At 45.2% G+C, this 24,390-nt stretch overlaps 1 protein-coding gene across 1 annotated transcript in view; it reads right to left on the minus strand.

Moving 5' to 3' along the window:
• Positions 1–5,131: 5,131 nt before the first annotated feature.
• cubn (cubilin (intrinsic factor-cobalamin receptor)) overlaps positions 5,132–24,390 on the minus strand; it is a 47,627-nt gene continuing 28,368 nt past the window's right edge. Inside the window, exons 39-67 of the mRNA XM_029255161.1 lie at positions 24,075–24,267; positions 22,536–22,733; positions 22,085–22,231; positions 21,809–21,999; positions 21,531–21,699; positions 20,984–21,158; positions 20,666–20,844; positions 20,338–20,547; positions 19,498–19,638; positions 19,084–19,265; positions 18,604–18,775; positions 18,275–18,478; positions 17,805–17,954; positions 17,509–17,630; positions 16,918–17,143; positions 14,834–15,012; positions 14,405–14,561; positions 13,938–14,087; positions 13,499–13,687; positions 12,475–12,604; positions 11,502–11,719; positions 10,688–10,884; positions 9,925–10,087; positions 8,592–8,800; positions 7,658–7,802; positions 7,229–7,410; positions 6,762–6,927; positions 5,626–5,861; positions 5,132–5,298 (exon numbers count right to left, since the gene is read on the minus strand). Of these exons, the coding sequence (XP_029110994.1) occupies positions 5,191–5,298; positions 5,626–5,861; positions 6,762–6,927; positions 7,229–7,410; positions 7,658–7,802; positions 8,592–8,800; positions 9,925–10,087; positions 10,688–10,884; positions 11,502–11,719; positions 12,475–12,604; positions 13,499–13,687; positions 13,938–14,087; positions 14,405–14,561; positions 14,834–15,012; positions 16,918–17,143; positions 17,509–17,630; positions 17,805–17,954; positions 18,275–18,478; positions 18,604–18,775; positions 19,084–19,265; positions 19,498–19,638; positions 20,338–20,547; positions 20,666–20,844; positions 20,984–21,158; positions 21,531–21,699; positions 21,809–21,999; positions 22,085–22,231; positions 22,536–22,733; positions 24,075–24,267 (5,088 nt within the window). The 3' untranslated portion in view covers positions 5,132–5,190. The remainder of the gene's footprint in view (positions 5,299–5,625; positions 5,862–6,761; positions 6,928–7,228; positions 7,411–7,657; positions 7,803–8,591; positions 8,801–9,924; positions 10,088–10,687; positions 10,885–11,501; positions 11,720–12,474; positions 12,605–13,498; positions 13,688–13,937; positions 14,088–14,404; positions 14,562–14,833; positions 15,013–16,917; positions 17,144–17,508; positions 17,631–17,804; positions 17,955–18,274; positions 18,479–18,603; positions 18,776–19,083; positions 19,266–19,497; positions 19,639–20,337; positions 20,548–20,665; positions 20,845–20,983; positions 21,159–21,530; positions 21,700–21,808; positions 22,000–22,084; positions 22,232–22,535; positions 22,734–24,074; positions 24,268–24,390) is intronic.

Raw genomic sequence — 24,390 nt, forward strand, 5'->3', positions numbered from 1 at the left:
TCAGAAACTGCAAACACAATGTGAGGAAATGTTTCAGAGGCCACAGATAAACAGACCCATTTTGCCACTGGCGAAAGGGTCATCTTAGCTGTATGATTGTGAGGATCAAATATTATCACAGGACTCTTTAATCTACCCTGTTCTGTGCCCTAAATGAATGTGTTTTGTGGACAGGGCAGCAGGTGGCGTAGTAGTCAAGGCTGCTTGCACTCAAAGGACCCAGGTTCAAATCCTACATCCTGCTGTAGTAGCTTTGATCAAGGTATTAGCCCTGAATTGATACATTTAAAATGACCTTACAGGGTAATGGGTAAATCATTGTAAACATCCCGAGAGAATAAGTTACTTGGGAACAAAGTGACTGCACGAATAAATGTAAGTGTGTATAACAAGTAGTGCCTGTGCAATGCATGCTGGGTGCCTTAGATGAATGCGAAAATAAATTAGACAAGATTTTTCAAAACACCACTGTTATTAAGTGCCATTGAGTCGATGTTGACTCTTGAAAGGGGTTCGTTAAAAGTCGAAATACCAAGACAATTCATTTCACTTTTATTGTAAATATACAAGTATAACAAAATTCAATTCCTCTATCATCTTGCGCATGATGCGGCACAGAAATGCACAATATTTAGCACTGCAAAGCACAAAAATAAATAGTAGCAGCAAATGTAGATGCAGGTTAAACATCATTGATTGTACAGTGCAAATTCCACACAGCAGAAGCCCGCAATGGGTGCTGAGGAATATTAAGTCAGCTGGGGGGTAACAAAGTGTAGAGTGTGACAGAGTTTAAGCAGTAGAGATACCATAGCAAATCCAAACATACTGTTGGAGACCCTGATAAAGTGGCAACATCCAGAAACACATTGTCCACAGGTCACCACACACCCTGTCCCGTTAGGTTGTCCTTCAGTCCACAAACACCCAGTTCACTTCTTGTACAAACCGGCTGCTTGGTGGTCCCACACACAAGAGTTCCAAAATCAAAAGCCCAAAGGTTCTTGGTTCTGGCTGCAATGTGATAGAATGACCTCCCTCTCAAACTCAGAACTGTTGAATCCCTTTCAAAATTCAAGAAGGGTCCCAAAACCCATCTCTTTTCGACTCACTTCTCTTTTCGGACTCTACTGATCTCCTGTCTACTCCACACACCTTCACTACATTATCTGTTAAAATAAAAAAAAAAAAAACCCACAATCAATTCTGTGCAGCTACACATGTGGTAAATTCTGGTTAAACAATTGTATTGGATTAATTGATTACTTTGGGAATCCTGTATCTGCATCTTTGTATCTCTGTTGTCGGTGAAACGCTAAATGCTAAAGGGTAAATGCTAAATTCTTCATGAATAAATGTAAATGTAACTTCTCATTTTCCCAGCCTATTTCCATCTTGACAGTGAATGCCAGTGTCCTGATCTGGAGATATTTCCTGCATTTAAAATCTTCTCATTTTAGGCTCTGCAATAATGGACACCGGTGAAATCTAATCAAGAGGAAGCAGGCAGTTCTGCAGGACGGGGCCTCCTTGGCCAACTCCAATCCAATCAAGAGGAATCAAACGGTCCCGTTGGACACGCACTTCTCAGCTAACTCAGACCTAATCAAGTGCGACCGAGGCGCTCCGCCGGGTGCAGGCATCTCAGACGTCTCGGGCCTAATCACGCAGAACTGAGCACTTCTGCTGGACGGGCGAATCTTGGCCGTCTCCGACCTGCTCAAGTGGACGCAAAGCGCTTTGAGGAACCGTGCGTGTTTGTTGTCTCCAACCTAATCAAGCGGAACAGCGCAGCCGTGTTGGGCTTGAGTCTCAGCCATCTCAGACCTAATCAAGTGCAAGTGAACGGTTGTGTTGGACGTGAACCTTGGCTAAATGCGACGCCTTCTGCAATGGGAAGCTCTTCAGTTTGCCAAGCCCAAGGTCGGCTCCTCGCCGACTGGCCTTCGCTGCTCCTCCACAGTGTTTATACAGCAGCTGGGAAGAGCAGCGCAAACTGCTGTCGAGGCATTTTAGTGAAGCTCACATCCTCAACGAGAAATGTGGGGACTTTTTCTCCTGGGACAGGAGAGGTGCATCTAAAGACCCTGCATGTCGGAGGTTGCCTGGTTGCCACTGCTTTGGTGAGAGATGACGAGATGTCTGTGTTGGAGCGTGTTTATTTTTTTCAGTGTTGTTCCTATTTACTCTTCATTATACCATTGTGATTTCATTTTAATCATTCCTTAACAAGTCTTTATTACATGATTTACCATATGGTGTTTATCTCTTTTATCGTTTTACTCCTTTAAAACTTACTTTGATCCTTTTTCATTTCGGGGCCATTGAAATTTCTGCTTTGGAGACCCTTAGTTGATCTGTTTTTTTGGGTATAGGTAGTTAAGGTACAGGGTGGCTTGCAGCACCTGGGTGGTGTGAGAGGACATGGGTTCAATCCCCGCTCAGTCTCTGTGGAGTTTGCATGTTCTCCCTGTATCTGCGTGGGTTTCCTCCCGCAGTCCAAAGACATGCTGTTCAGGTTCCCCATAGTGTGTGAGGGACACAGAGGGAGTGTGTGTGTTCCACTGATGAGTGACCCAATGTAAGTAGTGTATCTAGAAGTGTAAGTCACCTTGGTGAATAAGGTGTGCAGGCTGATAACATTACATAGAATTTGTTGGAAGTTGCTTTGGAGAACAGTGTCTGCTAAATAGATAAATGTAAGAGAGAGATGGGGAGTGTAAAAGGATGGTGAGGAGACACGCAGGTGCAGCTGTCTGTGATGGGTAGTATCTGGTAAGATTCTGCGGAACTGTCATAAAGCATTTTAAAGCTTATTTGTGCCTTATTACTGAGACCCCAAAGAACCTCAAACTGACTGAAAAAGATCAGTTCCAACATCTGGGATCACAAGTCGTCTTTTCCAGGCATAGGACCCCTTCCCCATGCGGATCCTCAGAGCTGTCAGTGCAAGGCTGACGGTATGTGTCCATCTGGTATTCATACACACTCTCTCTCCCTCTCTCTCTTTCCTTCTCCTCCTTCTCTTCTTCTCCATCCTGTCATTTGCTATGTATTTATGTTACTTTTCAGCCTGTGCTCTACTTCTTATTCTCATTCTGACAGTTGTGAATTTATAGAATAGGGGTTAGGGTTAGCGCTGAAGGGTGATGAGTGACCTTTAACCTTTACGGTGTTGACAGCAGGTACTGCTATGGGGTTATGGATGGTGGGTGGTGAAAAGATAACTTATTTCCAAACAATTCCTCCTGCTATTCTTCTTTTTTAAGGATATTTTTGGCATTTTCTCTCAGTTCAGATGTGCTCTTTTGTCAAAATTAGATATTTATACTGTGTAAATTATCCTGTTATAGCACTATGAAGCATAAAAATATTTCGGCAAACAGAAAAAAACAGTGTAAGTAATAAAATAATAAAATAGCAAATGTATAAATGAGTGAACAAATTAATGAATGCAGGATGGTAGGTGGTGTAATGGTTTGAGTTTTGAAAGACCTGGGTTTGAATCCCACTGCCTGCTGTAGTACCCTTGATGATAGTACTTACTATGAACTGAAACAGAGATGAGTGATGATGAATGATGATGGAGAGGAGTGTCAGAAAATTAATAATAATGATTTGATTAAGAAAACTGATCAGGAAACTGGGACTGAAGGTTAGAATCAAGTGTACCTCAGACATTAGCCAATATATTTGTGATTTTCTTAGCATATATTAAAGTATGAGAAGTACATGTATGGATTTCCTATTTTCACTGGAAGAAAATAACCAATAAAAACAAAGGCTGTCCTGTAGTGATGGGCTGTAGAGTGCTCGCTCTCTGCTTCTCTCCGAATCTTCGGCTCCCCCCAGGTGGGAGAGGGGCTGTGGGGGTGTGTCACGGTCAAGTCCCTTCACAGCCCTGACAGGTGCCTGGATTACTCTAGGAGGGGCTGGATCCCTCTGCTGCCATGAGGGAAGCATACAGTATTTATAAGAGGCTGTTGCTCTCACATGATTAACAGCCTGCCCCCAGCACGCACGCACAGACACACACACACACACCTGTCACATTCCATTACCCCGTACTGACCACCTCGTATTCTTTCATCCTCATCCATTTGGGCAGTTTCACTGTTTTTGGCGCTGCTCTCTATGACATCTGACATACACACAAGTGGGAGAAAAGGATGGCATGGGACACCAGGTGGTGTATTAGTTTAACACTCACATGCTTGGCAGTGACAGTAATGCATTTTTCCAGTAGCTACACCACACACACTGTGGCACAGCAAGTAGCACTGACTGGTGCTTCATAGGGTCTGAGCTGTGCGAGTTGTTTTAGGTTCGAACCTGGATAAAGGTGCCTGGGGTTTGCATGTTGTTTCCATGATCATGTTGGCCGCTCAAAAAAAATGAAAATGGTGAAAACTTTGCAAATGGCCACTGTAAGTTGAACCTACACCAAATTGTGATGTGGACAACTATTGATGTGGCAAAGAAGCATGACAGGAAAAACAGGGACTCCTTTAAACTGCGGTGCTGGAGAGGAGCTTTCCGGAAATCATGGACAGCTGGGAAAACAAAGATGGGCCAGATAAAATCAGAACTCTCACTGGAAGCACAAATGATGACACTGAGGTTATTATACTATGGACACATCATGAGAAGATCACATTCTCTTAGAAAGACAATGATGACTCTAAAAGCTGGAGAAAAAGACAAAGAATGAACAGCAGTCAGATGGATGGGCTCAGTCACAGGTACAATGGACACATGTCCCTCAGCCCAAAGGACACAAGTGGGAGGCAGAACTTTCTGGAAGAACTCTATACAAGGGGTCACCAAGAGTTAACATCAGCCTCATGACACTTAATAGAATCAGTGATGCCAGACAGCGTATCAACGGACTTTAGACATGCTGGTTCACAACACAGGAAACACTGCACTTTATTTTCAAAAATACACATTTAAAAATATATGCAGACACATAGTACACTTCATTTTTCTAAACAATCTGTTACAAAGTAATTCTAATCAAAAATATATATTTTTTTTTTTTACATTTCAACACAATTTACACTTTTAAATTTGACTGGCTTGTACAGATTCATAGGAGGCCATGTGGTGATTGACGAAGCACGGCAAAAAGTGTGTGTGTGTGTCTGTGCGTGTATGTCAGTCTGTCTGTCTGAATTTGCCCAGGGGTCCTCAGCTGCTCCACGTGAGCCTGAAGCCGGACGGTAGCGTGGCGGACTGGGCGTGGAACTGGACGTAGACCCTGTTTGAGGAGGCTGTGAAGGGAGCAATGTTTGTCTCCTGTGGGACATATGAAAGAGGGAACAGAAGCTTTAGTCGTTCACCCTTGACCTTCGACCTTTCCGGAGAAGCAACAGCTTGAGTATCACACAGTTAGCTACACAGTTAGCTAGCCTCAGTTAGCGACGCACAGCTAGCTACACGCAGTTAGCTAGGCTCAATTAGCTACAAAAATTTAGCTACAGTTAGCTACAAACAGTTAGTGATGCACAGCTAGCTACACACAGTTAGCTAGGCTCAATTACCTACAAAAATTTAGCTACAAACAGTTAGCTAGGCTCAGTTAGCTACAGAAATTTAGCTACACACAGTTAGCCGCACACATACCGGCCCACAGTATGGACCCACAGGGGCCCCGCTCGCATCGGGGCCATCGTACAGCTTGAGGTAATTGTTGAGGCAGTCGCCGGGGTCGTCCACGCTGAACTGGGAAAAGGTGACGGTGACCACGCGGCCCACGGGCGCCCTGATGCCCCACTCGCAGTGACTGCCATTAGGGTACGTGGCAGGGAAGTCAGGGCTGGCAAAGGAGCCATGGTCTCCATACAGGACGCCACCGCAGCCTGGGCCGAGCACGGAACACACACGGGCACGCACACACAGACACACGTTTAGCCCACAAGGTCTCATACGGAGTCATCGATCCATAGAGGCATCAAAGATCTCCGCAAAGCCTTAGCACAGATGTAGGACTGACTAGAACAATCCGTTGGACATATGTCCTGGTACGGTTCAACAAATAACCACCAGACCCGATGAGCCGCGGGGGGTAACGCTTATGGAAATGAGCGTTAGCCTACGAACTAATTGGGCTGTGCGGCATAGGATGACTGATGGTGCATTTCCACTTCTGCACGGTTTGGGTCAGTAATAAAATGAGGGTGAATATACATGATGAACATTTCTGTTCTATTATGAATGTTGGTTTAGTAGGGAAGTGTCATAAACACGTGCTAGCTTCCAAAATGGAATCATCATCATTAATAACATCTTAAGTGGTGGGTTAAAATCAAATAATAATGACAAATAATTAAAAAAAAAAAAAAAAAAATCACTTAAATATTTAGTGTTTTCCAAGACATGTTCAATAAAATGTTTTATTTACTTATAACAAGATTACATGTATTCAGTTAGCTCACACTTTTCTCCTGAATGACTTACAATCTTAAAGTACCTGCAGCTATTTACCTGTAATTTTGACTTGTGCAATTGATACTACAGCAGTAGGTGGGTTCTGAACCTGCAACCTTAGGATTCAAAGGTGGTAGCCCTAACCACTATGTTCTCATAACAATATCACTGCAGTAAGAGGTCAGTCGCATAACCGGATTCTCCAGTTAATTTGATCATGTGAGGTAAAACTTGTATAAGGCAGTTTGGCTCCTCCCACTTTAAGACTGACCATCAGAAGACAAGCCCCGCCTTTCTCCTCTGGTCCCGCCCCGAGCGGCAGTGTTGCTCACCTTGAGGAGAGGAGGTCCACGTGATCTCAAAGCCGTTGCGGGCGTCGGAAAAGTCCGACTTAAAGCGCAGGAAGACCTGGTTCGCCCGCGGAAACACCGGGCTGGGCAGCGTCGACCCGCAGAACTTGGCCAGCAGCGGAGAGTCGGCCGCACTGCCATTCCGCACCTGCGGGACACATGGCCTGTGAGGGTCCTGCACAGGGGATGAGGGCTGTCCTCCCGGGTTCCTGTCTCCAGCTCAGTTCACGTGGTGGGAGCCGTGTAATGGTGCTTTGTAATTATTAATAACATTGTAAAACATGGTAAAAAAATTAAATCAATAAAATAACATGTACATTTATTAAACCTGATTGCTCAGACTGTACTTCAGTGTGTTTGGTTCAGGCCCAGAGTGTGGTTGTGTGTGCAGTGTGGTGAGCAGGGGGGAGGGAGGTGGACGGTGGGTGTAGGGAAGCGTGCGTGGTCACCTCCAGGAAGTCGTATGCGCAGTTGGGGTGTGTCTCCAAGTCGAAGCTGTTGAAGAACAGGGAGATGGAGCTGTTCTGGGGGGCGCGTAGGACGATGCCGCAGTCTGTATCGTGGGGGTAGACCTCTGGCCAACCCGGGCTCTTCAAGTAGCCGTAGGATTGCTCGTACACTCGGCTGCAGCCTACACACACACACACACACACACACACACACACACACACACACACACACCAAGAAACACAGGTACAGAATGAAACACTGACACATCAGGTATATAGCAAAGGACACAATAAACCAAGAATTAAAACATCTCCAATTGAGCTCTGAGGCCACTAATGATAACTCCATGCACTAGATGAACATTGTTATAATATTAAAATTATAATTAAATTTACATCCCGCTATACAGGTATGGGAGTCTTAGCTACCTGCCACCTGGTAGGTGAGGCTGAAGCCGTTTTCAGCCACAAAGGCTTCGGACTTGAAGGTGAGGTGCATGGTACGCCCATAGGTGTAAAAGTCTGGCACGTGTGTGTCCGTACCACAGAACCGGTGCACCTGCCCATAGTCGCCCTGGGAGATGGACATAAGGTGGCATAAGGTCAGTCAGTGGTCATTGAACTTGAATACCTGCAGTTCTCTGTCTGGCCACATGGGGGCGTGAATATGCCAAAGTTGGACCACACTGTTGTTCACGGTTCCTACTTGTGTCAACAGCAGTGAATATTGTTACAAAAATATCTGAAAATTTTGAATTCGCTCATTGACATTAGTTTTAGTGAAAATTTTCTCTTTTCTGACACGTTTATGTGTTGTGTGTGTGCATTTGACTTTGAATGTTACAAGAGTTTTAAATATCAAAAAAAAATTTAATAAAATAAGTTTTAAATGTCATAACATCGATGCAGCAAGTGATAGGTAACAAACTAGATTTACTTGAGAGTCACATGTCTGCAGCCATGTCTCTTTCTCGTAATGTAATGCATAAATTGTACTTTTGCTGAGATGTTCGTTGCTTTGGACAAAAGCGTCTGCTAAATTAATAAATGTAAATGTAAATAATTTTACAATTTTAAAAGTACTACTTCCATTTTCGTTGTTGACTGGACACAGAAATGGCCAGAAAAAAAAAGGTTGCCCAACCGAGTCTACAGTTTCCCCAGGAATCACAATAAATCTACATTGAAAATAAACAGTATGAAAAGTAAACCTTAAAAACCAGTGGCCAGAAATTAAGATGTCATGTTTGCACGACAATATGAAATTTCCTTTCAGACTATTTCTATTGGTCAGGTATTAACCATTAGACCATACCTTTCTCTTGCCATTGATCAGCTCCTGTGAGGGAACCGTCTCTCTTACCGTTGGCCAGTCCTTCATCTCCAGGTAGTTTTGTGAGCAGCTCTGCGAGGGCTGCAGGTGGAAGTACTGCACAGACACCTTGATGTTCTCCTGGGGTGGGGCGTCCAGGGTCCAGCGACATGAGATGAAGTTGGGGTAAGCGTTGGGGTACGAGGGTGACGAGATGGTCTGGACCGAGCTGGTGGCATTCAGGATACCTCCGCAGAGCACTGTAGAAGTGATGCACACACACACTCAGACACTCGTATAGCAATACACCCTAAATTGTCACCAGCCAATCTTACACACATTAAAAATCATATTGAATATGCAATATCATTGAGATTTCTTTTATACAGCATGGAAATTCTTAAGAGAGCAGTTCTAGGCAGATACTTTGATCAAGGGTACTACACCAGGAGGGGGGATTCAAACTTGTAACCTCTGAATCCAAAGGCAGCAGCTCTAACCACTATGCCTTTTGCCGCCCATCTATACCAAACCCCAAAGGAAACGACAAGGTGAGCATCCTCAGGCTCTGAGCTGCCCGGTACCATGACCCCTCTGTGTGCCAATCAGCCCTAAGGGCATTTGTTTGTTTTTTCCAGCTCACTGCAAACAAAACCCTAAAATCCCATCAGTCCTTGCACCCTGGCTATGTCCGTCACAGCCATCACCCCCACCACTGAGCCGAGTGGCCTGTTTGTCCTGCACACTATTGAACGGGCTTCTCTCTCCTTGGATACAAGTGGTTTCCATCATATTGGAGTTACAAAGGGCCAGCAGGGGGCATAGTGAGTAGAGCTTCAGCCTTTTAAATCCCCCCTGATGCAGTACCCCTAATCAAAGTACTTACCTTGAATTGATCATTTATTGAGAAAATTACCCTGTTATATAAATGGGTAAATTAGTGTAAATAACTTGACAACGTAAGTCTCCTTGGAGAAAAGTGTCATGAAATAATGTAAAAATGACATGTTGCTACAGACTAGAAGAGCAGATGCTCAATCTACACCCACTTACAATGAGTATGATGCTCTACTGAAGTTGAGATTTACAAAGTGTTTAACCTATGACCTTCTGAGCCCAAACCCCAGCTGCAGACTGTGTTCCGCAGGGGGTTAAAGAGTTCACAAAGCACCAAAGGGTCATAAAAGCAAGCAGAAATGCTTACAAGTTCATGGGACTTGAACCTAGTCACTACCCTTTGTTTTGTGTGAGTCTGGTTATAGACCACAATTTTGTACTCATCGGGACCCCAGATTAATGTGTTTGGATGTGTTCTACTGATCCAGTGTCTCCAGTAGGAGTTGGTGACCAGACCATGCAGAAGGGGAAAAGCAGGGTGACTCACTGTCAGCTGTTCTGTAGGTGGCGTTAAAGCCGGCAAAGGCCACTGAACTATCGGTGATAAACTGCACGGTTAGGAAGTTTCCGGTCGACTGGAAGGGAGCTGGTATGGTGTTACCGCAGTAGGTGCCCACCAGAGGGAAGCTGATGCTGTCGCCATCAAACACCTGGGAAGTGAGGGGTACGAGACTGTTGGGTTTGAGCAGTTGACATGGGCCAGAGACTGGAACCTGAGGACTGTTCTCTGAGTACGTGGGCTCCGCGACTTACAAAACACAACTGAGACCCAAAATCTGTTTGTAACTCCTTTTGTTCATAACTACAAAGTCATGGTTGCCATTAATTCACAATCAGTAATAGCTTAATAATATAGGTGTCCCTCCATCCAACTGCTGGTTAGGTTCTTAAAAAAACAATGCTATGGCCTTAACAAATCAAAAAATACTTTACAGGAATAATACAAAAATTAAAAGTATTTCTGTAACTTCAAGCCACTTTATAAAAAGACTGAAAATAAAAATGTGTTTCCACAAACTCTGGTTCAGTGTCAGCTGTTCACTGATTCATCCCATAAACATGGGAGACGTTGCTCATGTTGTTACTGAACACTCGGGATCCCCATTGACAAGTTATAAACACTGTTGGAACAAGGTGAACTAAGCAGGACCTTATGTTCCTATACTGTTTGTGTGCCATTTACTGCTATCTGTTGGCTTGTCTTTAATAAACCTGGGAGATCACAGCCGTGCCACACGCCCTCCCATTACCTGCACGTAGTCATATTTACAGGATCCCCCCTCCAGGTGGAAGGTGGTGAAGGTCAGGTTGACCACCTTGTTGGCCGGAGCAGCAATGGTCCAAACACAGTGTAGCTGTGGCTCGTACTTCCCATCCAGATTGATGTCTGGGGAGCCGAAGGTGCCCGTGGGGGAGGTCAGGTAACCGCCGCAGCCCTGCTGGGGTCCTGGGATTGGGGGTGGGGGGGTGCAGGAGGACAGGCTTTAGAGTCTGGTCAGCTTTTAAATGACATTTGGTATAAATAATCAGAAGAAATGTAAGCAGCTGGGCTGCACTGTATTAATCCACACTTTCTGAACCTGGTTTGTATTTTATATTTATTTATATAATATAAAATTGTGTGTGGGTATTTTTTTTTTTTAAGTTTATCGCTTATAAAAAAACTTTGAAAGTTTTTTTTTTTTCCTTCATAGCTACAGCCAATGTTTTTATGAAACCAAATTGATAAATAAATACAGGGATGTCTGTATTATGAAACTTTCATAAATTTTGATTTAGAGGTAAATCAGAGTTTACAAAATAAATAATTTACAGTGAGGCCCTCTGGTCCTGTTCATGTTTCCAAGTTGAGGATCCAGTATATTCTCTTATCCTATAGAAAATATTCAATTTACCATGTATTAAACTAATTATACCAGTTAATGCTGCTTAAATTAATGAAGATGCAATATATTCTTATTTCAGTTAATACAAACATAATGGCTTTTTCACATTACTTGACCTTACAGGTAATATGCATAATGTAAAATTTCCCACAAACCTTTTATTGGCGAGTTCACCTACCTAACGTTTCGAAGTAGGTCGCCATCCATCCCTCGCCCGAAACAGAAGAGTCGGTCCAGAAGACAATAAAGAGCTGATTGGTGGAGGACTTGAGAGTGGGTGGGATTTCAGTGCCACAGAACATGCCCAGAAGCGGGGCGAGGGTGCCTGACCCATCGTACACCGCCACGTAGTCATAGCGACAGTTGGAGGATGCCTCCAGGTGGAACTTGTTGAACCTGAGACATGGGATGGCAGAGAAGAAAGTTGCCATGACAACAACCAAAACCTTTCATATTTGACAGAACAAACAAAAACTTATTTTAAAGAAAGAAATCATTAAAAAAAACTTGAATATATAACTTTACATTCTATCACTGTTGTGCATTAGATCTGCACTGTATCCTAAAGTCCTCATACAACATATATTGTGACCAAACCGAATACAAAGTTACTACACATCAGAGATCACGGTTTGGTTTTCCCCTTGTCATTTATGTTTTTGTTATGTCTGTATTTGTGCTATACATTCATTCAACTGACACTTTTCTCCAGTGCAACTTACAGTTAAAGTACTTACACTTATTTACCCATTTACACAGCTGAGTAACTTTTACAATTCAGAGCAAGTACCTTGCTCAAGACTACTACAGCTGGAGGTGGAATTTAAACCTGCGACATTTCAACCCCCAGGTTACTACGCTAACCACTATGCTAACAGCTGCCTGAAACTGTATGTTTGTAATAATTCTCAGTATTTCCGTTTACATGTATGAACTATATTTACTGCATTGTGTGAAACTAGGCTGATATATGTTACACCAGAATATATTTTCTTCTGCTGGATGCCAGTATATCATGAACTGAAAATAAACATAAAAAAAAAAAAAATTACACCATTCATGTTAATAATTCACCTCTGTGCTAAATGCTGCCCCTATTGACTGGATCAAGAATAGCTGTGTTTTAAAGGGGAAGGTGAGGAGCTACTCACTTGAGCTCAACGATGCGGTTGCTGCCCACGATGATGTGGTAGGTGCAGTTCATGTTGTGGTGGTAGTTGCTGATGGAGAGTGTCGGACTGCTGATGGAGCCAGTACTGCCATTGAACACTCCGCCACAGGCTGCAAGAGAGCACATATGGTCCATAAGCCCTCACACTCAAATAGAGGTGTGACTGTACTAGTGCACATATACCATACCTCTAGCCATATGAGTATCTGTCTGTGTGTGGACAGCATGTGTGTGACTGAACGTACATAGTGTGAGGTTTAGTGTGCATAGGGGCGGCACTGTAGTGCAGTGAGTGGTGGTTTCCTCCCACAGTCCAAAGGCATGTGTTTCAAATGAATTGGTGACTCTAAATTGCTTCTGCTGTGTGTATGAGTGAGACAATGTGTTGCTCAGGTGTATACAGGAATGATTCACTGTGGTGTATCCAGCATTGTAAATCAACTTGGATGAAAAGGTGTCAGCTAAATATTGCCTAGTAGCCTCCCTTGTAAGTGGCTTTGGAAAAATTGTCTGCTAAATGAATAAACATATGTGTGTGTCTCCTTATAAACACCTGAGTTGGCTCTTTCATCAGGGCTTTTTAGTCCCTGGCACAAGTGAGGGGTGCTGGTGGTAAGATGAAATCCCCCCGATTGTCTGCAAAACCGCAGCGTCTCCCCATTCCAAGCATTCCCGCCATTCTGGGCTCATCCCAGCCCCGACCCTCGCATTCCTCACAGTGACAAACAACTGGAATTCAAGGCCTAGCCACAGATGGGGCTATCGAGAGCTCCCTCCAGTAGAAAACACGGGCAAACTTTATTGCACTCAGTCCAACAGCCCACACCAAACAGATCAAAAGCACAGTATGTCACTCATTGGCCATTTTTCCATGGGCCTGCAAGCTGTTGACAATTATGACTGATGGAATGACAAAGTGACTTGTGAATTACTCTTACTACTTTCAGGAACAATTACTCTTACTACTCTTAGGATAAGAAGAAATATTCTTTATAGTTACTTACGGATCATCCGGTATTCAGCTAGAAAACCGTTGTCATTGATGGTGATATCAGAGTAGAAGTTGAGGAGCATAGGTCCAAAGGTGGAGTAGGGTCCTGGAATGGTGTCACCACAGAGGTGGGCCAGGAGGGGGCTAGATATGGTAGGTCCATTGTAGATACGCAGGCCATCATACTGGCAGGTTGAGTGCTCTGGACAGGACATATTGGCGGCAGGTTGAAGTCTCAAGCTGCTTACAGACTGCACAGAGGAATTGTGCCAAACAATTTGAAAAGCTTAAAATTTGTCATGTTTATCCGTTTACAGTTGGGTATGGTGAAGCAATTCAAGCTAAAAAGAAGCTAAGGAGGTTTTGAGAATAGGACCTCCTCCTGGGACTTTGTCCCACAAGCTATTGGTTACAATTCCAGTTCTGTAGTCATGGAATATCCCTGGAATTACCTTCAATCTGGAAGGTGCGGAACTCTAGGACGACCACTTTTTGCTCTCCAGCATCAATGAGATAGTTACAGTTGGACAGGTCGGGGTAGTGCGCTGGGTAGTCGGGTGAGACCACACGACCAACAGGGGCTGAAAAGTTGGCTCCACAACCTGGCAAGAGAACACAAACATGAGGAAAATGTTTGGCAAAGAGAATGCATTACTAATTACTGTAAAATTACTACATTAAAATGATAATTATTACAACCATGAATATACACTGAGCTGTACATAATAATTATATTTTTTAAATTTTTATCCATGTCTTTATTCTACCAAAAATTCTTGTGGAATCTCTATCATTTGTTAATTGGTATAATAAGTGGGATTGGAGATTAATGACTGATAATAATTTGTTAGATGGCAGGTGTTGGAAATGAAAGAAATGAACAAATTTCTTTCTTTGATGGTATTACACTAAGACTCACGTGACAGGAAGGTGGCAGAAAAGCCTTTTCCAGGTGTCTCTGTGGACTGGAACCGTGAGGTGATGACATTGTAAGGGGCAACTACAGGTGCTGGGGGGGTGCTGCCGCAGCCTGTGGTGAGCAGCGCTTCATCTAGTTGCCTTTGTCCTGACCACACCTGGCACAAAGGGAGACCCAACACGAGTGAGAAAAAGAGAAACACATAGGGAGTGTTCAGTGTTTGGGGCATGGTTGGTCACCCTGGCAAAATAAAGTTAATTCTGTTTCATCACCACAGAATAACATAAAATTTCAAAATTTTACGACACATCCATACAATAAGATAATTCTTTAAAACTGATTTGTGAATGTGTCTAAAGTTATTATGGTGTTTGCAGAACCTTTACTCTAGATCATATTCCGCCAGCCATGGTAGAAAAAACTATGAACCTTCACATAGCTGTTCTGGCATTGCCCAGGGATCTCGAAGTTACTGTTGAAACTCAATTCCAGGTGGTAGCCCTCGTGGGCCACAATGTTCCAGGTGCACTCGCTGTTAGCTGGGAAGTTGTCTGGGTAGTTCGGGGACTTGATGATCCCACTGTCAGCATGGATGACCCCTCCGCAGCCTGAAAGGGAGGGTAATCATCAGACCTCAGGATCAGTCAGACATCACCTTATTGACCCAACCAAATTAAAACCAAGTACCTTGGTTTATCAGCCCTGCTGCAGCATGTTACCAACCCCGCTCAAAACCCCAACATCATAGTGCCTAAATGACTAGTGCCCTCTGCTCATGTGTATCACAGAACACTCTAGTCAATCCCAAACATCTTACCACTAGTGTTCTGCCAAAGATGTGCTACACTGGGAGGTTATCAATCTCTAGTATTTGTGGGTAGCCCTAACTGGTTAGCTTTGTAGTTGATTAGGATTGACCCGTCCTTCCTTGTAGTACCCCTCTCAAAACAAATTATACTGGCTCAACAGCCATTGCTATTTGATTACCACCATCTAGGAAGAGTCTGTCCATCCTCAGCCCCAGTGGGTGCCCAATAAACTGATTTAAGCAATGAGGACAAAAACTGTTCTTTAGTCTTTGAGATACATGATTCTTGTTCAGACAGAGAACAACTAGTTTCTAATTTTAGCTCTTCTTCCCCAGACAAATGAAAAATAAAGGAAACCAACAGCAGGAAACTTCGCTGGTGCACCTGGGTCAAACTGCACAATGTCAGAAGGAAAACCATTGTTTGACATGAACTAATATTGTTCCTCTTGAGATTTTTTTAAATCAGTTTATATTTGGCGAGGAAGTTAGCAGGTGTTGCTGTAGTGCAAGACAGCATAATCACCTAGAAGAAGCAGAGCCCTGGAAAAAAAAAAAAAAAAACATCCCAGCACAGAAATACTTAACACATGCAAGTCAAACATACTGTAGCATCCCCCCATGGAGCTACTAAAAACTGGTTCAGAAATCAGGATAAAAGGAACATGCTCTTTGTTAAACACATACATATGTTTTCCTAGTAGTCTTAATAAAGACAGTTCAGACCGTACAAAAAGGTACAGAACACCAGAGAATCCCCCTGGGTCACTCCCAGCCCCTCAACTATGCCCCACGGTTAAGGGGCTAACCCCGGGACTCCCCAGAATTCCCCTCTTCAACATTGAACATAAATAGAATGACAACCAATCAGCATGTAACACACGCAATTATGTACACACAAACATTAACATCAACTATTTACGGGATGCCAGTATAACCCTCTCAGCACCGTTACAATACCTTGTTTTCATTTTATTCAGACTGTAATGTTTTTGCTAGAAAGAATCGTTTCTGAAGAAGTTTCCCAAAGCTGCAGATCCATGAAAATGTCCAATAATTCAAACCTATCATAACATTAGTTTTCCCCTGTACCGCATGTCTGTTTAGGGGCAGTATGCAGTCTCAGAGTCAGCTAGAGTTGTTTATTTGCAATTAGGAGGTCCCTGATTCAATTCCCATCTCCTGCTGTATGACCTTTGAGTAAGGTGCTGACTCGGAATTCACACTGTATAAATGACTAAGCTGTAAAAATGGGTACATAATTGAAAATAGCTTAATATATAAGTGGAAATTTGTAATACAAACACTGGCAAATCAAAGAATGCGATAAATTGCTTTGGACAAAAAAGAAAAAAAAAAAAAAGAAAACTTATATTAAAAAAAATCACTTATGCTTGGATGTTTTCAGCAGCCTTTATACTTCTTATGTTATTGTCGAGCTAGCTAGATCTTATACTATGGTACGTACTGTTGTATTTTTTGTGATTACTTCAAGTGGATCTAGTCAGTAGTGTCCGGAAAATACATAACAAAAATAAACATGACAGGAAAATGAGCAGTAATAATAGTAGTAGTGGAAACAGATATTGTTGCTCTGATCAACAAGAACAAAAAACTGGCAGTAAAAGAAAGAGGAGGGAGGGAGTTACATATAGGAAGCAGGAAGTAGCCCACAAGCCATGTGCCTTTTTCTGTCTTTTCCCACCTGAAGAATCGGTGGTCCAGGTGGCCCTGAAGCCCCCTTGCGACACGCTGTGATCCGCTAGGAAGACGAGCACCAGCCAGCGGGAGCCGGACCGAACGGTCCCGGGTGACGTATCCCCACAGTACTGGCCAATGAGCGGCGCCCCAGGTGAGAGGCCATTCAGGATGCTCAGTGAGTCCCAGGAGCACTCCGAGTGGGGCTCCAGGTGGAAGAAGCTGAAGGTGAGCTGAGGAGAGTGGGAGGAGATCAGTCATTGCCTGTGACCCTGCTCTCAGCCTGATCATTACGGCGACCTCTGACAATGACTCGGAAGCTATGAATGTTGTGGAAATTATAAGCACGACAGCAGGGCCCCACCTGGGTTCAGAACACACAACCATTTCCCTAACTTCCATCACCAAGCCAACCTACTCCGGATTTGTGGTTAGAGATAAAGGGGAAGCAGATGGTCCAGCACTTATCGGTTAACTATCAGTCATTAATCCACGATTTGGGTTAAAGGGTCTTTGGTCTGCAGGACACCTGCTCTTGTACCTTTTAGATTCCAGACTCAAAATCCAGAGGAATCCAGAGTCTACATCATCCGCTTACTGTGATGGTGTGGCCCTCGGGGGCCTCCAAGAACCAGGCACAGCGACTGGGGCTGGGGTAGTTGTCTGGGTAGCCGGGACTTGTGATTGTACCCCCTTCACCTGTCAGCTGTCCTCCACACTCTGCAGGAGGGGAGAAAGCGAGATGGTATTGACCTTGTCATAAATTAGGAGCACGGTGACAGAGCACAATAACCAGGTAACTGCCTAAGTGTAACAATATGACAGCCTTCATAAAAACCCCACATCTGGTGTCTTCTCTCTGAAGCATAACGCGTTGCTGTGGCAACTGGGTACCTGAGAAGCTGTACTTGGCCAGGAAGCCCAGGTCCCCGACAGTGACGTCAGTGCGGAAGTGGACCCAGAGCTCTGAAGTGGACACGACTATGGGGACCTGCGGGGTGCTCTGTCCGCAGAACCGAGCCAGAAGTTCACCATTGGAGTCTCCTACGAGGACAGACCATGCGTGAGAGGGTTGGGTGGTGTTGGGTCATTACCTAATTACCGTCTGGGTTAGGGGCTGAATCGTTGTCAATAGCTGCACTTCTCTGATGACCATACGAATGAGGGACATGCCCTGTACTATGAGGTCCTATGACTGGTACTGCTGTAATTAAACATTTCCCAAATGTTTAATTTGGGAAAAAAGGTCACTTTATCGAGCACTAGTGAACATGGTCCCACGATGAGAAAGTCATAAAAATGGACAATTCTTGACCTCATGCTGAATCATAATTGATACAGCCACTGAGGTTCAAGGTCCTCACCCAGGCGAAACTCCACATAGTCCCACTCGCAGGTCTGGTGATGCTCTAGGTGCAGGTCCACCAGGTCCACGACGATGGACGAGTTGGTGTGATGGGGGTTCTGAATGAACCATTCACAGTTGAGGTTGCTGCTGTAGTTGGCGACACCGTACTCTGGGGAGCTGAAGTTACCACCGAGCGGGTTGTCCAGGATGCCACCGCAAACTGGAAGAGACATCGTTGTTAGTTACAAACCCATCCAAAAAAATGAAAATAGGTTTTAGTTACCCCATCAAATGTGATGTGGGCTGATGAAGGAGGGCCTGGACTGGTGTATGGCTTCCTCTCACCTGCCGCCTCGTCGGACGTGTAGTCAGCAGTAAATCCTCCGTTGGACACGGATGAATCGGTGCTGAAGACGACAGCCATGGTGTTTCCTGATGACTTCACCTGGGTGCCCGCGCTCACTGTGCCACAGAAGCGGTAAAGGACCGGGGAGTTGGGAACCAGGCCGTTGTACACCTGAGGGTCAGGATCAAACCTGGGACTCTCAGAAACACCGGCGACCCCTTGGAGTTTTCAAGATTTAATTTACATCGCTCTTACAAAGACATTATCACTTTGAAGTGTGAATCACATTGGAGAAAAGTCTCTGATACATACATTAATGCAACTTTAAATGTCATGTTCAGAAAATTAGGTGTTGCCTGGAAACCAATAAAAACAATTTAAAACTGAAGGATGACAATCCAGGCCACATCCCCGAGCTCCACATTCTATTGGCTGTGCAGCCCCAGCAGCGGAAAGCGAGGACCAATGAGGCAACTCACGGCCACGTAGTCGTATGGGCAGCCGCCCTGGCTCTCCAAACGCAGGTCATTGATGGTGAGGGTGACCCTGCGGCCAGGGGGCACCGTGATCCTCCACTGGCAAACCCGGTTGTGAGGGTACAGGTTGGGATAGTTGGGGGAGGAGATGGTGCCCGAAGCTGCGTTCAGATCCCCGCCACACTCTAGAGAAAAACAGCCAGAAGAAGTCCCTCAGAGCTGCTGAATCCTTTTCAGTATTTAAGAAGGGTCTCAAAACACATCTCTTTTGGACTAACTGCTTTCGACCCCGTAACTGTTCCCACATCACATCATCTTTGTACTTGTATTTCCTATCAATTCTACACGTAGCTACTTGTATAAGTAGCTACGTGTAGAGTTGATGTGTCCAGAAGGAGATGAGAATTTTGCACCCACCCTCGATGCTGGCAGTGAAGGACAGGCTGAAGCCTGGAGCATTGTTGCTCCCGTCGCTGATGAACTTCACATAGGCAAAGCTGTCCGCTGTGTCCACTGGCGCCGGCAGGCTGTTCCCACAGTGTCTACCCAGTAGTCGCCCTGGCAACCGGAATGGGGTTCGAGGAGGGGGTTAAAACCAGCACAAGATCGAAAGATTAAGTTGGGTTTATATGCTATCTCTTCATCTTAGAAACACATCTGAGAAGTCTGTTTATAATTCAACTGGTTTGTAAATCCAAAGTTGCTTTCACTACTGAGTCACAATCAGTAAAAGATTAATAATACAAATATCTCTCAATTTCAGTCTGCAGCACATGAAATTTTTTCAAAATAGGCAAGATAGAAAATCAGACTGAAAATAGACTGGAACAAGTTCAAAAGTCTGACTTATATGCTTATGAGTACACACACACACACACACACACACACACACACACACACACACACACCCTGAACCACTTGTCCCATACGGGGTCGCGGGTAACCGGAGCCTACCCGGCAACACAGGGCGTAAGGCCAGAGGGGGAGGGGATACACCCAGGACGGGACGCCAGTCCGTCGCAAGGCACCCCAAGCGGGACTCGAACCCCGGACCCACTGGAGAGCAGGACCCGGTCCAACCCACTGCGCCACCGCACCCCCCATGCTTATGAGTAGTTTGTCATATTTTGATGATTGCTTTTAATGTGTATGTATGAAACTATGATAATTTTTTGTGTTGGTTCTGTGATGTTGATATAGCTAGGGATGTGTAAGGGAACGCATTGCAGCCAGAGGTGGACGCTGTCCTCGTCTTACCAGAGGCGTTGTATTCGCGGAGCTCCACATAGTCGGCGCCACAGCCCCCAGAGCGCTGCAGCTCGAGGGCAGTGAAGGTCAGGGTCAGGTAGTGACCTGTTGGACCCTCCAGGTACCACTCACAGCTGGAGCCATCTGGGTAGTTGGAGTCAGGGAACCCAGGGCTGTGGAGGACACCGCTCTGCCCTGTGTAGGTTCCTCCGCATGTGGCTACAGGGGAGCAAGTGGCAGTTAAAAGGGTAGAAACAAAACGTGATCAAGTCGTGGTCCACCATGCCATGGATGGTGATGCAGGCCTTCGAACCCAGGGCCATGTGCCCCTACTCACCGATGGAGTACTGCACCTTGAAGCCCTTGTGCGTGATGCTGTGGTCTGTGCGGAAGCGCAGGCGCATGACCGTGCCAGTGGACCTCTGAGAGGTGGGCTTCTGGTGGCCGCAAAGCCGGGCAATCTGGGGGTCATCGGAGGCAGCGCCGTCGCGCAGCTCCAGGTAGTCCCAAATGCAGCTGTGGAGAAGCATGCAAAGCATTGTAGAAACTCTGCTCCAGCTCACGTGCAAATGGGTTCTGAACAACATCCAGACTAGAAGCCTGTCTCCTTAACTGCTGCTGCACATGCTACTACAGTCCTAGTGGCACCCCTTACTTGGTCGATTCCTCGATGTAGAATTCATCCATAAAGTCGATCTGGATGGACTCCCCGTTAGGCACGGTGATGACCCAGATGCAGTCGATGTTTGTGGGGTAGTTGTCGGGGTAGTTCGGGGACGTGATGAATCCTGGAGGGTCTGAATCTCTTAGCTCAACAGCTCCTCCGCAGGCTGGGGGGACAATAGCACAGAACCAGTTGTCAGCACTGATAGGACTAGATGCGCAATCTAACAGAGGCAAGGTGGGGTAGACCTTGAAAAGCATTATGGGAATGCTGCCTTGACTCACCATCTTATATTGGAATATGTAGAGAATAATGTAGAGAATATGGTGACACATATCCGACCTGTGTTATGGCATGATGGCTGCATAGTTATGAGTTTATTTCAACGATGAAGAGAAAGTAGTGCTGGCCTTTCTTAACGTGTAGCTATTAAACCTCGACTGTATAATAGACTGTAATAGAATGTAGTAGAATGTTACCCGCTTTGTTATAACAATGTAAAAACACGGTGTGCTGGAACAAGCTGTGGTAGGGGTACCTTGACTGTGGGCCTCGAAGGTCAGCTTGAAGCCGTGGCCCTCATTGCTGCTGTCCGAGACGAAATGCACATGGAGGTGGTTGTCAGTGGTCTGCATGACGCTGGGGGTGGTGGACCCGCAGAGACGGTCTCCCAGGGGGGGCGATGACGCATCTGGCCCGTTTCGCAGCTTAGCAGAGGGATAAATGGTAAAGTCAAATAGTCTGTATTTGTGTTATTAAAAAAAATTTATAAAAATAAATATCTTCAGATGGGCCCCAACAGCACCACCGACACACCTGCAGGTGGTCTCCGGTACTGCATGTGGTGCCATAGCCCTCCACCTGGAATGGACTCTGGAAAGTAACAGACACCCGTGAGCCAGGGGTCACCATGACGTGCCAGCTGCAGTCCAGGTTCGGTTTGTAGCTCTCCGGGTATCTTGGGGAGCTGATTACTCCCCTGTCGGTATGGATGAGCCCCCCGCAGCCTGGTGGAAAGGAGGAGAAAAACATCCTCAAGGGGGCTATCTTCAAATCATAGCTCCTCAGTGATTTCTCAGCTGGGTGACTCACCCTTGGCATAGGAGGCATTGAATCCCTTCCCACTGATGGTCCCATCGGAGGTGAAGCGTAAGAACATGGCATCTCGGGTGGTGTGAAAGGGTCCCTGGGGTCGGTGGCCGCACACAGTGGCCAGCAGAGGGGAGAGGTTGGTCTCACCTGTGCCGACACGGAAATATTAAATAGGGCTTCCTGGTAAAGTACACATCATAATCCATATTCCTTCCTGAATGGATACTAAGAGTGCATACACTGTAAAGACTACAAATACCACAGATCAAATCGCAAGATAATACAGTTATAGTGAGAGACCTATTTGAACAAACATACCTAAATGAAACACAATAAAACAGATGTCCGTTGATTCACTAACTAACTTAATCCAAAATGTTAGTATAAAGGCTTTTGATTTCTGACAAAACATAGCCCATGTATTAGTATAGTTGGGGGAGGAGGTCCTCACCGTCCCTGACGACCAGGCTGTCGTAGGAGCAGGATGCCTCGTCCTCGATATCCAAGGACAGCAGGTTGAGCTCCACCGTGGAGTCTGGGGAGCGGATCACCCACGTGCAGTCCAGGTTTGGTGCGTAGTCGTTGGGCCAGCCGGGCGAGAAGAGAAACATGGGCGTGTCCCCTGGCATGAGGGCACCCCCACAGGCTCCTGGCAGTACAGAACGCAAAACCTCAACCACTGTGATACCTGCTGGACTGTGATGAAGTTGCATCTTTATAAATCACTCACACACACACACACACACACACAGTCTGAACTGCTTGCCCCATATGGGGTCACAGGGAGCCAGAGCCAGAGCCTAACCCGGCAACATGGGGCATGAGGCTGGAGGGGGAGGGGACGCACCCAGGACAGGACGCCAGTCTGCCGCAAGGCACCCCAAGCAGCACTCGAACCCCAAACCCACCAGAGAGAAGGACCCGGGTCAACCCATTGTGCCATCGCACCCCTCCTCTTTATAAATCACAGTTTTTAAATTTGTTTAAACTTTTTTGTTCACTAACACAACCATATTATTACCTCAGCTGATAACTTGTTTGGCACCTACAATGGTTCATACATTAACAGTGTAAGAATTACAGTTATTTGGGCTATTTTTTAGTCCGTTAATGTATGTGCTGGGCAATAATTACCATATTAAAGGAACTTTCATTTCAAGTTTAGTAGTTCAATAAACTTAATTATCTTTTTAACATTAACTCATTCAGCAGATGCTTTTCTCTAAAGTGACTTACACTTTTAATGTACATAGAGATGTTTAACCATTTATACAGGTGGGTAATTTTACTGGAGCAATTTAGAGTAAGCCCCTTGCTCAAGGATACTACAGCTATGGGTGGGGTTCAAACCTAAAACCTTGAGGTCCAAAGGCAGCAAGGCTAACCACTACACAACCAGCTAGCCCTTCTAGGTAAGAACAGATCAATGCTGGTTTATAGCAACAAAAAGAATGAAAAAGAGCATCGAGACATTTTTTTGTATACCTCAAATGAGCGCAAGAGTCGTTCGTATTTCACGGGTATGTGAAATAATTTCCAGAAGGGTGTCCAGGCATTCCACAATCAGTTGGAATTTTCTTGCAAATCAAACATTAATTTTTCTAGCAGATGACAATTAATCCATTGTTCAAATCTGAACACTTATGAATCGCTTTTAAGTCGACATTTTATAAAGTGCAGATACAGGTAATGATGGAAGAGTTCCACTTCAGTTGACAAATACTGTGTGTCATGTGACCGACGTCATATAGAGTGCAGAATTCTCTAAAGAGAAAATACTGTTTGGGAATGACCAGTATTGATGAGTTATTTATTATTATAATAGGTTAGTAATGTGTGTAAATGGAAATAATCTCACTGAGACAGTCAGCAGAGAGAGAGAGAGAGGCTGCACTTGGACTGTCCTCATTCATTTTCATTGAACCAAGACCCACACAACCACACACAGATGCACACATGCACGCACTCACACACACTGAACCACACAAACCTGGGGCGATGGTGGGCAGTGGCCCAGAGCTCTCCACCGCAGTCCATTCTAGCAGGAAGCCCCTGCCATCCACCACGCTGTCTGAGCGAAACTCCACAGTCAGGGCGCTGCTCGAGCTCCTAACCGGCTGGGGTAGAGCCAGGCCGCAGAACACCCCCAGAGGGAAGGAGTGCACATCGGGGCCATCGAATAACTGCAGGAATGGGGCACAGGTATACAGGGGGGTTCAAGGAGATGCAAATGAGGCAGTCTTGGGGATGGGAACAGGGGGCTGATCTCTGGCCTATGGTAGATAAACTGTGTATGGATGAACCTT

The sequence above is a fragment of the Scleropages formosus genome, chromosome 9 (genome assembly GCF_900964775.1).
Source record: "Scleropages formosus chromosome 9, fSclFor1.1, whole genome shotgun sequence".
In the NCBI taxonomy this organism is placed as follows: Eukaryota; Metazoa; Chordata; class Actinopteri; order Osteoglossiformes; family Osteoglossidae; genus Scleropages; species Scleropages formosus.